At 38.6% G+C, this 16,328-nt stretch overlaps 1 protein-coding gene across 2 annotated transcripts in view; it reads left to right on the top strand.

The window, feature by feature from the left end:
* The window catches only part of pkp1a (plakophilin 1a), a 20,492-nt gene continuing 4,164 nt past the window's right edge, over positions 1-16,328 (top strand). Inside the window, exons 1-11 of one of the 2 annotated variants that reach the window (XM_079478797.1) lie at positions 1-448; positions 2,550-2,665; positions 7,354-7,556; positions 7,814-7,958; positions 8,467-8,674; positions 9,704-9,872; positions 10,709-10,823; positions 11,091-11,255; positions 13,245-13,412; positions 13,509-13,659; positions 13,769-13,955. In XM_079478797.1, the coding sequence (XP_079334923.1) occupies positions 274-448; positions 2,550-2,665; positions 7,354-7,556; positions 7,814-7,958; positions 8,467-8,674; positions 9,704-9,872; positions 10,709-10,823; positions 11,091-11,255; positions 13,245-13,412; positions 13,509-13,659; positions 13,769-13,955 (1,802 nt within the window). In that variant the 5' untranslated portion in view covers positions 1-273. The remainder of the gene's footprint in view (positions 449-2,549; positions 2,666-7,353; positions 7,557-7,813; positions 7,959-8,466; positions 8,675-9,703; positions 9,873-10,708; positions 10,824-11,090; positions 11,256-13,244; positions 13,413-13,508; positions 13,660-13,768; positions 13,956-16,328) is intronic. The other variant, XR_013787876.1, reaches the window with a different exon arrangement.

Genomic DNA, 16,328 nt, shown 5'->3' on the forward strand with positions numbered 1-16,328 from the left:
AGTGTAGACCTCTGTAGGCTCTAACTGTCTGTGTAGCACATTTGCTGCGCTTTCACTAACTTTCATTTTGCTTCTGCACCTTAAACTTTTTCACGAGGTTTCTATGAAACGCAGGTAACTGACTTGTTTGTTATTGAATGAGGACCCGTGATTGGTTTATCTCCAGTGGGCGTTTCCCAGGTGTGGTTTTCCAAAGAATTGCGAAAAAGATCCGCTTAACTGAACAGAGCCAGAGCGCGTGTGACGGTGGACGCTCGACAGCAACGATCAGCGATGGATGAGTCGGTTCTCTCGTCCCGGCACATGAGCCCGACGGAGGACACGTCCCTGGTCCTGCCGTCCGATAAGAAACAATGCACCGGACAACAGCGCATGATGCAGCAGGTGAACAGCATCAAGAGAAGCAAGTCGAAGAAGGTCAAGAATGACCCCGTTTCGTCTCCAACAAGTAAGAATAATGGTTGTATGCATGAACTGCAGTGTATACATATTTATAATGCAAAAATGAATGCCAAAACAGACGTAAAATAACTGTTTAAATTCATTTCTTTGCTCTTTTACATTCTTGCAGAACAGATTTACAGAAAATGCATTAGAGCACAAACAATAGAGAATAAGGAACCGTAAAATAAAAAATCACAAGTATCTACATTAGAAAGGTACAAAAAGGCTTATTTTCATGTGCAGTGGATGCTATACAATAACGAACTATAAAAAGGGCTCTATTATGAAAACCTTTCCTGCACTTTTTATTTTGAGTTACTGTCCGGACACCTGAGACCTATAATAGACGTTGTGAAAAGGTGAGATGAATTGTTTGTGTATCTGGCATCTGATGGCATGTTTCCCATCAGCAAGTTAAAGCAAGTCTGTGAGGCAGAGCATTTATTTGCAATTAAAGGAAACGTTCATCTCGAAATCTAAATTGTGTGTTTTTTTTTTACTCACCCGCATGTTTTAAGACCTCCCGGCGTGTTCAGAACCCAAGTAAAGATATTTTAGGTGACATCAGAGATTTCCAGGCCTCATAGACATCGTGGTTATAGTTGTTGTCAAGGTCCAGAAAAGTACTAAAGAAAGTGTTAAATTGGTCAGATTTTTTTTGAAGCAGCGAGAATAATGTATGTGTGAAAACAAACCACTTTAATCGATATATTCTCAAACAGAATGTGCATGCGCCGAAGTGCTTTCCTGAAAGCGCACTGTAGACTGACTAGAGAGCTTGCCCCTGCTGCAAGACGATAAAGTTGTTATTTTGGATTGTTTTTCTCACAAAGTTTTCTCGTCGCTTCAGTAAAGTTCATTCGAGCTACTATGAGCGGATGGACCCATTCAATGTTTTCTTTAGTACTTATCTTGACCTTGACAACAACTATAACCATGATGTCGATGAGGAGGCCTGGAAATCTCTCGGATGTCACCTTAAATATCTTTACCTGTGCTCTGAAGACACCGGGAGGACTTAAAACATGTTGAATGTCATTTTGATTTTGAGATTAACTTTTCCTTTAATATCACGGATTTAATATCATGGGGTGTGTCTTCCCAAATGCACATCTCACGATGGGATTAAAAACCAGAATGATAGTATCCATCCAGCGGTGTGAACTAATACACTGTTTTGCGTAGAAATGTATAATTTGTATAAAGTTTGTCTATTAAAATAGATCCAGATTGCGTTTTAGTGAATCGGTAGTAATATTAATAGGCATTAGCCAATACTGTATAATGTTTAGCAGATTTTCTTTAGAATATGCAAATCAAAGTTTAATGACATTTCAAACTTTTTTATGGGGTTTGATCGCAACTGTTCTTTATTTGAAACGTCAAGAATTTAGGTTGTATATTTGTGTATATTTAAATGTATATTTAAACATAAAGAAAGTGAATTTTAAGTTTATTTAAGGTCATGATGAATGTGCCCTTGCGTTGCCCTATATTATATAGTTAGAAAATATAGTTGCACACTATTGGTTGACATGTCATTACATTCATTTATTCTTAACTAATGACATGGTTACCACATTTTTATTTACATATTTATTTTTAAATTATTACTTATTTATTAAGGGTGCCTCAAAGATAAAGAATAGTTATTTGGCTTTTAGACAGTTTGACAATGAATTTGATTGTATAAAAAATTAGGTTTAACTAATCAATATGTCAATATGGGGTGAATTGGATTTTGGGAAAGAATTTCTGAAAATGTATTTAAATCTGCAAATGAATCATTCTTGAAAATACAGCCATGCGTATTTTTAGCACAATATAACAAACACTAATGTAAAGTTTGCACAAAATATTTCCTGCAAATCATAGTTCGTTGGCCATAGTAAGTCCATATGATATTTAAGATATTACAGTTTTATTTTATGTCGATCTAAAGTAAACTGTATAATTTGTTATGCAATTGCCATGTTGCCTGATCCATAAGACTTTTGTCAATTTCAAGTATTAACTGATGAAACTGTTTGCAGTGTGCGTGAAAGACTTTAAATAACAAAATGCATATATGCAATTGTTATCCAATTCGTGTGCATGTATTGCAGGTCCGGCAACATCGACAGAATATAGTGAGCCTAAATTCCAGTTTTCTCCAACAAAACAGAACTTCTCTCTCTACAGCAGGAGCTCCACCAACACAAGCAGATGGCAGAGCATAAGGGTACACACTGCACTCACTGTGTGTTTTGTTGAGTGATTCAGATATGATGATACAGGGATAACGTACATCTAGCCGCTTGATGTTGTTGTCATCTGGTCAGGGTTTATTTTTTAGTAATAACAACCAGCTGGATTTACATTTTTCTACTTATTAGGTCAAACAAGATGAACATGCAGTTTAGTTTAATCACTTGTAATACTGTATAATCTCTTATATGTTATTAATTGGGCATATTTAGATTTCATTTATTTAAGTAAATTATTTGTAATGTCAAGATGACTCGCAGTACCTGGATTGTGGGAATAACATTCACACTATCAGAATCAAGTATTCCACAGAGCCGTGTTATAACAACCATTTATAATCTTTGACTATTTGGAGTTTAATGACACACGTGCACAGGACGTATTTGAATTCATGCTATTAAATAAAAGAATATGACAATATAACTTCATATATTCCATTATGTCATAATCTATTACGCTTTGTGGTTTCACCTCGATCAGACATGTTATTTCCCAGATAAGAAAGGTGTTGGGTCGTAAGTAATCATTTAAAGGGTGTACAGTAATTTTTTCTCTTAACTTATAAGTAGGCTTTTATGTTTGATCTTTTTTAAGATGATCTGATCAACTACTTAAGCCGGGTCAGTAATTTATGGTCATCTCAGCCAACACTTCAATGGTATTTTTCTTTTCCAAGATGAACCTTTAGACTTGTAATGCAGTGGACTCCTACAGAAATGGAGGCTCAGCATTACAACTGTGAAATTCATAGGTTAATGTTGTCGTGTTGAAGATAATTTAATGAATTTAATAGATTTAACACTGTTACGTTTATAATTTTAATTTTTTTTGATATTAGCGTTTTATTTGTTTATAAATATGAATCTGAACAACACTCACACACACAAACACAACAATAAATGAGTAAAATAGGGTCATTTACATATTTGACACTTTTATCTGACATTACTTGCAGTACAGTTGTAAGTTATGTTTGTTAGAATGTGCATTCCCTGGGTATTGAGGAGCATGACATTTTCTTATAAATGATCAAAATTCGAAATCAATTTTATAATTAAAAAAAGGTTTATAAAATCACTGTTGTCATTGTAAGGACAAAACTTTAGCATGCCTTGTCATGTTATGTCAAGGTAATTTTGGGATAGTTACCCAAGGTTTGAAATTCTGTCATTATTTATTCATGCCGTTCACAACCTATATTTGACTCTTTCTACCGTGAAACACAGAAGAAAGAAGATATTTGGAAGAAATGTTTTTGTCTCCATCCATTCAATGAAAGTCAATGGGTTTGGTTATCGAAATTCTTCAGAATATCTTCTGTTGTGTTCTCCAAAAGAAAGTCATACAGGTTTGACGTGGCAGTAAATGATGTAAGGATTTTCACTTGTTGGGTGAACTATCCCTTTAAGGCACAGCTTCTGCAGTTCGGTTGTGCTCTTTCCAATTAACAGGGAGGAACAAACAACAAAAATCCTTAGTGTATCATTTACAGCAATTGTGTGAATCAGCCACACATTTATTTACAATTACAACAATTATTTACAATAATTTATGGCAACCTGCAAAAGTATTCCAGTAACATGTCAAATACAAATACAAGGAATGTCAGTAACATCTGGAACTTTTGCCATTCACGTGGGAACAGACTTACGGAGGAAAACATATTTAAAACATGTCACCGTTTAATTCATTCGCTGTCATGTGAGCGTCAAGGTGCTGCTGGCAACACGACAAAGGCGCTTAAGTGTCAATAAGCTGCGTGCAACTCTACAATTAATTTTTTAAATAGTCAAATAAAAATGTAAAAGGAAATCATGACAGATCTTTTTGTAGTGGCCAGTGTGGATATTGTGGCGGCCCACCACGAATAAATCAATGATAGTTTGAGAGCTGATAGTAGTAGACAGGGGAGCTAAAGCCCACCTACAAATGGTCCAGAACCGCCCCTGATGACCAGTCTACACTTTTAAGAAGCATGTGATAAAGGTCTAGAATGGGATTTATCGAGGCCACTAGCGGTGAGTTTGAGAATGGCAACCAATCTCTCAGTACAAGATGAGACAAGCGTGTCTTATGTTGACACAGGGAAGATATCATGCGGGCATTAGAAAGACTGTAGAAAGAGCGATGTCTTATTTATTACAAAAAATAAAGGGTCTGTGGATTTTAAGTATGATAAGAAGGATAAAAGTCAGCACTTGTGTTAATATTATAAAGACTTTCCAGCAGACACGCGTTATTACCCGCGGTACTAAGGCTTTTAGCGGAGATACTCATAGACATCGCTTTTTCTGTTTGCTAGAACCAGGATATATATCAACATATGTTGTTGTTGTAATAATAGCAATGTAACGGAGAAGTTTTGACCGACATTTGTTTATCTGGAACCAGTGTGCTGCCTGTATATCGCTTATTTTATTCATTTGCATTATTATTTGCATGGTCTAAGCTATGATAACAGTAGATAACAACGCTGTGTCAAAGGCGTCTGATCCGACAGCAAGATAGCAGTAAAGAGTGAGTTAGGTGACTTTTTCCGGCCTTTTTAAAGTCAGGGACAACCGGACTACGTACCGTAGGGTAAAGGGAGGACAAACGCGCTTTGAAGAGTTTTGTCCGTTTAGGGCTACTGTACAAAACGTGGCGGCGAATTCAACGTGTGTAGGCCCGCTCTGTATGTAAATAGAAATTGTTTATTCTAAGGTAATAAAAACATAACGGTTCAATACATAAGGTCTTTATACACCTATGAAGACAGCGGTTTGTATATTGTATCAATAGATCATCCAAAAGGAACCTATACTGCTACTTTAACATCACCACACTGGTTGTGTGATGCTTTTCGATACAATGTGTTCCATTTAAAAAAAACATTTTGTGTTGATTTTGTGTGAAATAAATAAAAGGGATAACAAGTTGTGTTAAAAGTTAAACAAAATGTGTCGGCCCAGAAATAACACAGAGATGTGTTCAGTTAAGGACAACACATATATAGTTTTGAGGGAAATTATTATGTCATAAACGGCGATTTACTACACATGGAAAACATAGCAATAAAGATGAATAGATTGAGCATGTTCGTGAATAAACACTCATGTGTATGGAGAATGTTTGTTATATTCTGTCTTGGTGGATCCCTGTTAAAAGAAGATTTGCTCAAGGAGCAACGTTTTTGCCTTCAAGCTACAATCTGCTGACTTTACAAGTCCTTTCCTGCAGATCGTGTCAGTTAACCCTAACTTAATGTTTGTAACGGAAGACCTCTTAGAGCTTCCTCTGTTCCAGCAGCTTTGCCTTTAATCCAGACACTTAACCCAAAGTATTATATGTCCTTTCACTGTTGCTTTGGCACCAGCTAAACGTGCTCTGCCATTTGAACAGTGTGAAGAGGATAGATAAATGCTTTCTTACAGTGGACCCAAAGTTGCATCCAAAACATGTTTATTGCACAAAGATAATCAAAACTGTCCATAAAATTGAACCGTTTTGTTGATACATGTTTTAGTTTGTTATTTGCTTTAGTTGGCTTCTGTTTTGTTTTAGTGTTTGGTATCAAATAAATGCACTGATCTCAAGTTTTATCAAAGTTCGGAGTGAGATCACATCTGTTAGGAGAGGAGCCATTCTAAGTTTCAGCAGCCCCACCCAAATCCCTCAAGGTTTTTTGAACAGTTCAATTTTACTTTTGTTATAATTGACTAGCACAAACTAACTTTATAGCCTACCAATTGGTAAATCTGATAAATGGCTCTCATAGTATTTATTTTCCCTACTATGGCAGTAAATGGGGGATGAGATCTGTTTGGTTACTGACATTTTTCCAACATCTTACTTTGAGTTTAGACAAAATAATTCTATACAGGTCTGAAACAATCTGTGGGCAAGTAAATGACGGATTTGGTGAACTGTCCCTTTAAGGCTGATGCTGATGTCTTTGAGTCAGAGAAGAATATCGTCATAAATAAAGAAAACAGGCACTGCAAGATAAAAAAAAACATTATTGTTGATTTTGGTATTGTTATTATGATTATACATTCAATTAGTTATCAGTTAGGCAGACACCCTGTTTATGGGTAATTATGTTGCAGTTTTTGCATTAATAAATCTTCACATCGTCTCTTGCAACTTCAGCTTTAATCTGATGTTATGAAGGACGGATGGGACTGTATGAAACTCCTGTTATAGTAAATGAGTCAGACTGATCGTATCTGCTCTCTGCGGGCGAGTCGCAACAAAACTCTCCTACGCCGGCGACTCATCTAAACTTCTGATTGGTCATTACGTTCATGCGCTGTGTATGATTGGTTGTGATGCTCATTGCTGTGCACACGAACAAAACTTTGATGCACCATCATCAGACGTGAACGTAATGCTGTAACGGGCGCGTTTCGTTCATCTTCACATTTATTTTGCCTCATCCATTAATGGAATAAAGTGGGACGAGTTATCTCCCATTTCTCAGCGTGTGAAATAAGTTTAAGTTGAGGCACTAAAGTCATTAACAGAATATTTGATTCATCCAAATGTATAGATAAAATGTATCATCACGTTTTACCAGATTTTTGCCTGATGAGCACAACAGACCTGTATGATCGAAATCCACAGCATAGACAAAATACACTTGCGCTCATTTGTGTTTCAATGTTGCTTTTCTTGCTCCAGGAAACCAACAATACAATGAGAAGACAGACTCACCGCTTCAGACAGTCCATATCCAATGGCCTGACTGAGCCCAATGGGCCCATCATGAATGGCCAAATCACCGTAGTAAGCCAGAGCAAGAACCTATCACGTGCTGCAACTGTGCAAATTGTCAGCCAATCACCGGTGGTGAAGATGGTCAGAAGCAAATCAGATTCATCTAGGTAAGAGATCCGAAATGCCTATGAAAGTTTTTTTCTTATCTTAAAATGTATTATTTTGAACCTCTTAGGTCAGTTTAAAAGCTATTGTGGCAACTTGTGGTGGCAAACTGGGTTTACATTTTGCATCTGTCACTTCTTGTCATTTCCGAGTGTAGATGTTTGTATGTGACATCCGTGGCATGGGTTGCAAATGTCTTAAGTCATAACAGTAGTGTTAAGAACGCGCTAACTCTAATAGTGTTTTGTTCTTTGATCAGTATTGATGGTGTCACACGGGCAATGGCAGATATGACACTGGAGAAAGCAGTGGAGTGTCTCACACACTCAGAAGAGTACATTCAGCTGCGTGGAGCATCATTCATACAGCACCAAACATTCAGTCAAGCTAAAGCCAGGCAAGAGGTCAGACATTAACATTTCTTGTTAACATGTCTATCTGTCTGTCTCTGTCTCTAGCTCTCTCTCTGTCTCGTCTGTCTGTCTGTCTGTCTGTCTGTCTGTCTGTCTGTCTGTCTGTCTGTCTGTGTCTCTCTCGCTCTCTCTCTGTCTGTCTGTCTGTCTGTGTCTCTCTCGCTCTCTCTCATCTATCTGTCTGTCATGGATGCTATACTCTAAACCCGCTATCTTTACTTGTCATATAATGGTGGGTCATTATGTTTGGATAATTTGTTAAATTAATGTTATTTAGTTTAGTGCTTTTGTTTGTTTCATGCCTAATTGTTACCAGCTGTCTTTGTGTATTCCTTCACATTTGCTTTATTTAGAGTAAGGTCTTGTTCTTTCATTAGACTAAACACACTGATGAAAGGACCAGATGCAAAGAGAAATCATAATACAACATAACAATCATATACTCTGACTAAAAGTGAGTGTTTGCTCAATAGTTTGTTGTGTTTGGTCTTATCGGAAGGTCCGTCAGTTGGGAGGGATTCATTCACTTATTCGGCTGCTGAAAAGCGACAATTTACAGATGCAACAGACAGTGGCCGCTGCACTGCGTAATGTCGTCTTTAAGGACGCTGAAAACAAGATCCAGGTGCTGAGTTATGGAGGAATAAAAGTCATTATTGATTTGCTCCAAAGCAAAAACGTAACAGAAACTCAGAGGGAGCTCACTGGTAAGAATTATTTAATTCTCTCCAAATATATTATTGTAAGCATATCAAGCAGTAATGTTCTACATCATTGTCTGAAGGCTAGTGCACACCGGGATGATAGTCTTGCCCGTTTTTCACAGACGTTTAACACCTCATGACATAACAAAGGGTGCCAATGAGAGTGTGCAAACCGACAATATGCGCAATTGAAAATGTTTTCAATATATGCGATTGATTATTGTCCTGGTGTACACACCCTCATTAACTCAAAACATATTTTTTATCTTTAGCCTTTAGTTTAATTTCACACAGCAAAACATGAATTTCTGACTTTCTATTACAAATATCAAAAATTCTTAAATCAAGCTACTTGACAAGAAAAATGTCCTAAGATATTAAAATTGATTATTTGTTTTTTAAAGCAATATATAAGACTTAAAAAAATTATGTTTAAAAATAAAAATGTGTTTAAAACAAGTGAACAATTTGCCAATGGGATTACAAAAATACAATAAAATGTCAAATTAAATTGTTTTGCTTGTTTTAAGCTTAAAAATTTAATTAACTTAATTATCTTATCAATTTTCATAAAACAAGTCTACATTTTCTTGGTCACTTTCCTTGTCAAGTAAATGTATCTTAATTTAAGAATTGTTTGAAATTTTTACTACAAAAAAGACAAAACTGCTTATCAAGCAAAAAGAGAAAAGCAGTTTATCTAAACCCTAATTAAATGGTTGCTCAAAAATAAAGAAAATCATTACAATGTGGGACACGATATTCTATGCGATAGTGCCGCCTTTGACTCATCATTTATTTAGACAATTCATTCAGATATATGTTCTATACTTAACAATTCAATCTTCAACAAAAGGCATTGTCTGTCCCAGAACCATAAATTGCCCTTAAGTTTGGCGTGCCCTATTTAATTTAAATTGATATTGACTTCAGTTTTCACAGAAAAAATATTTCTGTTGAAAATTCAGCATACACAACATAAAAGAATATGAGGTACACAGTGTGAAATCTTGGTCCATGTTTGTGCCACAGGTCTTTTGTGGAATCTGTCCTCAGCCGATGATCTGAAGGCAGAGCTTAACAAAATTGGACTGCTCCAGCTTACAGAATGCATTCTGGTCCCATACACCCAGGATTCTGACAGCAAATTTTACATATCCACCGAACCTGAGGTCTTCACTAACACCACCGCCTGTATAAGGTTAGAATGTACTCCAAATCCAAAAGTACTCAAAACATGGTTTCTGTGGCACACAGGTGGGCGAGGAATGGAACAATACAGAGTACAAAAGTAATTTAATGACTATCGATTGAAATAGTAATAAAGCTGCAATTCGTAACTTTTTCCCCTATATCGCCACCTCTCTTGAATCATTATTTTAAGATTATTGTGTAACTTTATTATGCATATGCTCATACAATTAGTGTTTATTCTTAAAGTCATTGCAGCTTGAGTTTGTACTAGATGTTTGTTTAGTTTCTCAAAGTTAAAATTCTCTTTATTTCTTTTATTGGATAGGGTAGTAAAGATATTAAAGGAGGTTGTTATACAATATGGGAGAAAGAGTTTCTTCTGTTCTCTAGCTGCTATTTAACAACATTCCTGTGATTTACCTCAAATAATCTGATGTACCACATTGTGCAAAAATGAAAAGAGGTGCAAAAACTCTTGACAGGCTGTTCTTGCAACAAGGAAAGTGTGGTTGGTCTTTGAAGGACTGTTTTGCTGGAGGGATTTAGCAGGAAATGGGATATTGTATGTTGACACATTATTGAAGATCTAAAGGAATGTTCTGGGTTGCAAGTTAAGGCATTGTGGTTATGGTAATGTGCTAACAATTTAGGCAATAGTATAAGTAAAGCTACTGAACCTGGATTCACTCTTGCCAATTCCTTTCATCTTAACTTGATCAAACAGAACAGGCAGATTCTTTTGGCGGTTTTGATTTTGAAAACGGATTGTTTTATGCAAAAAAAAAAAGCAACTTCATGGGTTGTAGTGTGTATTAATGCTAATCTATTTTTCCAATCTTACAGAAACCTCAGCTGTTCCAGTGAGACGGACAGGATATTGATGAGGAACTGCCCAGGCCTGATCGACTCTCTCATTAAATACATTAAGGCTAAGATGGAATTGGATCCAAACGACAAGGTAATTATAATATCATTTTTATGAACAGACAAAATGAATATGTTCCTTTAAATTTGTATTTGTTTTTTCTCTATTTGCTACTAAAACATAAAGTAAAGGAAATCTAGTGAAAGGGAAATCTACTTTGCCATGACCAACAAAAATATTAATAAAGTTTATTCCAAAGTTAATGTTCTAGTGAACAAAATATTGACAAATATGTAGTAGACTGTATGTAAATGTTATTTATTGTCCTTTTGTTCTTTTTATTTGTGATTTGGTGTGCAGTCAGTGGAAAACTGTGTCTGTATACTTCATAACCTGAGCTTCCAGCTGGATGAAGAGGCCCCTGAGCACTTTTCTATCACTGACGCAGAAACGCAAAAACAAAAAGCAAATGAGGACAAAAACAAAAACAGCCTATTCAGCTCCAAGAGCACAAAGATTCAAAAGGTATGAACTGTTCTTGCCAACAATATGAAAATTACTGGTCAGCAGCAAATGTTCTGGCCCCCAGTCCAATCAAACTGCATTGGTCAACAAGCTTCAACAATCAAGTTCCCTTACTGCCAGTCTCTCGACGTAGTGTAGAGAATAACACAATGGGGTTTGACTTGAGGGCTTGTACTTTGAAAAGGCCAATGAACTTGTCAAACGGGACAGCACGCCAGTCCCCGCCCCATACATACAGGTAGAAAAGGGAAGATGGCACGTCCATTCATTCACCGTTTTGTTCTTTGGAACCAGCGAAGCTTATGCTGAGCACGTTATCTCTCGCTGACTACTGAATTCTACGACGCAGAACAGGCATTTCGGTAGCTCCTGGACAGGACAAGGAGATCCTGAATGACCTGCCGCCCGCACTTGCGAGCACGGTCACTCGGGCAAGAGCCACTGGGCGGCTGTATGCCTACAAGTGGCGCCTCTTCATGTCCTGGTGTTCTTCCCATTGGAAGACCAACAGAGTTGTGTGATTGGTGTCGGGCTATCCTCCCTTCAGGAAGGTTAGAGAGCAACCTTTCTACCTCCATGCTCAAGGTTTATGTCACTGCCATCGCTGCACATCACACACTTGTGGCGGATATGTCCGGACAGCATGACCTGTTCATCAGGTACCTGAGCGGCGCGAGGAGTGATTCCTCGTCGACCACGCTCCTTACCCTCTAACGTCGTCCTGGTGGGCCTTTTCTAAGGCCTCTTTTGAGCCCGAAGGAGAAGCCGCCCTACCTCATCTCATGATGAAGGCGGCTTTGCTAGTAGCTCTTCTGGTAGGGGATCTGCACGCACTCTCTGCATCCAACGAGTGCCTAGAGTTCGGGCCAGGCGACTCCCATGTGGTGCTGGGATCCCGGCTTGGCTGCTTGCCCAAATTACGTTTTCCGTGCAACTTTGCAAAAACTTCAACCCAAGCCAGATATTCGAACAAAGAGCTTATTGACATGTATGGACAATCCCTGCCACACAATGTTTTTAATATGTGACGTGAAAAACAATTAACCCTGTGGGTAATGTAGAGCGAGGAACGAGTTGCTTTGTTTTTGGTATGCAGACACCATTAGAAATAAACACATTATAAACAAATATATTTAAACTATAATATACTAGGTACTTATATTTCAATCAAAATTTTTGATTTGTTTTCTAATTATACTTGATTTGTAGTTGTTTTTACTCTGAGTGTGATATTTTTCCACTACTTTCACTAGTAGTTTACTGAGAATGTGTATACTTCAAGGTGTACTTTCATAACCTTAATGTCCTAGACGTTATATAGGTAGTAAGTTAGTTAGGTACTTAATGTCCCAGTGAAATAAAATATTACAATTCTTATTGTTTTCATCAAAAATTGCAGCGTTTAAAGTAAATAGCATGTCAATTTGGGTGATTTTCTTTAAAAATACATATACCCTCATAATCTTCAGTTAAAATCTGAAACTGTGAATCCAAATTTCAATTCGCAAGCCACGCCCACTCATTTTCTCCTTTGAAATTCCTTTTCACTCAGAAATGGATCAGAATACGGAAGTTAAAAACGATTGCAACTTCTAGTTCACAGGCACTTTAAAGATTACAACTGTCATTACACTTAAAAAAGTATACCTTCTAAAAAGCAGACCAGTTTAGCCCCAAGTAGTATTAAATTGGCACAAACATTATAGAAGTACACTACAAGTACTGATAAAAGCATACTTACTAGTATTCTTAAAAAATAAGCTTGAACTAGTATTCTTAAAAAATAAGCTTGAACTTTACTTAAGTATACTTATATGTATGAACTTGAAGTATACCTATTTTTTGCAAGCTCTTTCTAGCAATGGCTGACTTATCTAGTTTTACGGTTAAGCATTTCAAGATTAAATGGTTTTAACTTGAGGTGCTCTCAGTCTGAACTTTTTTAACTACAAATGCATACTAAATTAAATCAAATCTTTTCTGTGGTAGGAGCTTTCCTTCCCAGCGATGGATAATCCTACTCCTAATGGTGTGAGTTGGCTATACAACAGAGAGTCTCTTCAACTGTACCTATCTCTGCTGACGTCCAGTCATAGTGAAGCCACTCTGGAGGCATGCTGCGGAGCGTTACAGAACCTCACTGCTTCAAAAAACTTTGTACATACTGTACACACAACAACAACACTTTGAATGTTTATTTCATTTAACTAAACGACAGTCGTTCCGTTAAGTCAATTCTGGATCTCTGTCCAGGTGTCCACTGTGATGAGTCAGGCCATTGTGAACCTGAAGGGCCTGCCTCTCATAACCTCCCTACTGAATTCAACAAACCAGAACCTGCAGAAGACGACAATGTCCTTGCTGGGAAACATGTGCCGGGTGTCACATTTGCAGGCTAATATTGGTAAGAGTATTTTTCAGAAGACAATAGAGCTGTAGGTGTGATATAATGTAGTGTTTCAGTGTGTCGTGGTAATGGTTTAAACTTTGCTGCATGTTTTTGTTATCCACAGCCAAGGCAGTTCTTCCAAATGTTTCATCATATCTCTCTTCTGTGACTCCCTCCATGGTTGAGTTTGACGAGACTATCGCCACAGCGTGCCGCGTGATGCAAACACTCATTGGGGTAGAGCCCGAGCACAGCAAAAAACTGTTAAATACGAAACTGATCATGAGTCTGAGCGATCTGAGTGAAAACATGTGAGTATATCAACGGATAGTCAGTCAATTAATCAATCAATCAATCATTTTTATTTCTAAAGCACATTTGAAAACAACACAAGTTGACCAAACGATTTTACCGACCCACAAACTAACAAAAAAAGTATATACACATACACTTAATAAAAGACACTAAACCTGTTAATTGAAAAAAGCTACCATTTACCACACGGTTTATTTGTTTATCGAATTGAATTTAAAGACAACAAAAACATAACTTTTGTGCGTACGTACACTTTTAGTACGAAATCTAGAAAGATATACACTGTGGACCGACATTCCCCAAAATGACAGCTCACAGACATCTAAATGACATTATGAGAGTGGGAACTGCTCCAAAACTGGTTGCACTGGTTGACGAAAACAGATGTCAGGTGTCAAGAAGCAAATCATAATGCGTCTACTTTATGAAGTCAAACTTAAAGCATTGAAGATGTGATCTATAGATTTGTTTCTTTGTAAACGGAAATTTCTCTTTTCTAGAATATTTGTAATGTTCAAATCCAAAGTGAACCGAGTTGTACTTCTTGCACTACTACTTTACTACTGAGTTGTTAAATATGTTAAAGTCAGTTTTTCTAGTTTGTGAATGATATTGTTGTTTTGTATGGTTCATATTTATTGTGACTGTCTACACACAAAAAGAGTTTGTAGCATTTTCTCTTATTTTGTCATTACTAGTATAAAAAGTATCTGACAAAAAATATTCATATTCAAAGAAAAGGGTTTTGATTGCCTTTACTCTACAATTTTTTCGAGTGTTATTGAAAAGTTCTGAGTGTCAGGACTCTGTCCTTCCTGTCTCGAGCTTTCAAGCTCCCTGGGCAGAGTCATGACATTGCCACAGTTTCTGTTGTGTTATGTGTGGAGACATGTGGCTTTTTGTTGTCATTTGGCGTCCTCTTGTTCTCCTGTTATGTCTCTAAGCCCCACCCTCCAGTCTCCCGTAAACATTTCATTAGTGTTTGATTCCTATCACCTGCTCCGTGTTTTCTTCTGTTCACTTTCATTAGGGTTTCATTCCCATCACCTGTGCCACTCTTCCTGTGTAATAACTCCTTGTTAGTGTCTCCCTTTATATAGCCCCAGTTTCCCTCTGTCCATTGTAGGGGCATTGTCTACTATTTTCTCTTTAGTGTTCACTGTTTGAATGTATGGTCTCAGGGGTCCACAGACGTGCCACATGGAGGCACTGACCGAGCTTATTAGTCCTCACCATCACTGATGTCAAGGGTTTAGACTGCGGCAGGTCAGCTGCTTCCGCCCTTCACTCCATGGCCATCCTGCAGATCCACCAGGCTAAGGTGTTGGAGTGTTTAGACGAGGGAAAGTGTGACCCAGTGGTTATGCAGGGCCTGGGCACCGCCACAGACCTCGCGCTACATGCGACCGAAGTGACGGCAGTGGTCCAAGAGAGACACCTTTGGCTCAATCCTGCGCAGATGGGAGCCCCTGTGTAAGGCCCCGTTCGAGCCCCTTGAGAACCCGATCTTTCTCTCAAATGATGAAGACGCTTCTTCTGTCGACGCTCGACTCTATCAGGAGGGTAGGGGATTAGCACGCACTCTCCATGTCTAGCGGGTGACTAGAGTTGGGGTACCCCATGTGGGCTATACCCCAACCTGGCCACATGCCCAGAGTCCACACCACTCCCGCCACGGACTAGGTGGTAGGGAACCTGCAGGCGCTCCCCCTGGGAGGAAGTCCTAACCTATTCCCTGTCGTGTCCAGTACGTACCCTGCGCCTCTACTCGGACCAAACACAGAACCCTAGCTCTGAGCAGCTCTTTGTCTGTGTCAGGAAACAGAGACCGGGGCACTGGATCGTGGACGTCATCACTTGGCTTACAGATCTCAGGCCCCTTCCCACTGTAGTGACGCTCCGCCGGGGTGCAGCCCCCTCGTGGGCACTGGCTCAGAGCGCCTCTCTGGCAGACATCTGCAGAGCTGTGGGTCGGGCTGCGTCCAGCCTTTTTCGCATAGGTTGGGGCCACGCACTACTACTCCCATGAGTTCTTCCCACTGGTGAGACCGTGTAGGTATTCCGCGTATTATCTCCCTTCGGCAGATGTGGTCTCTGTAGCATCCCCCTCTCAGGCGAGTTTCGGCCAGCCTACTTGCCTCTAGAGTAGCAAGCCCAGCGCCTGTACGGCTGGTAGTTAGAACCTCTTGTCGTTGTCACACGAATTTATGTCTTACTACACCACTGGCTGTTTATGATTCGCATGGACGCTCATTCGTGACTCGCCTTGGCCGGACAGTGTCATTCCATTGGAAGCAGCACCGTGGCGTTTTCGACAGGAACCCCTATTCGATCAGTCTCGACACAACGTCGAGTGACCGACAGAAAGG

The sequence above is a fragment of the Barbatula barbatula genome, assembly GCF_947034865.1.
Source record: "Barbatula barbatula genome assembly, chromosome: 17".
Classification (NCBI taxonomy): domain Eukaryota; kingdom Metazoa; phylum Chordata; class Actinopteri; order Cypriniformes; family Nemacheilidae; genus Barbatula; species Barbatula barbatula.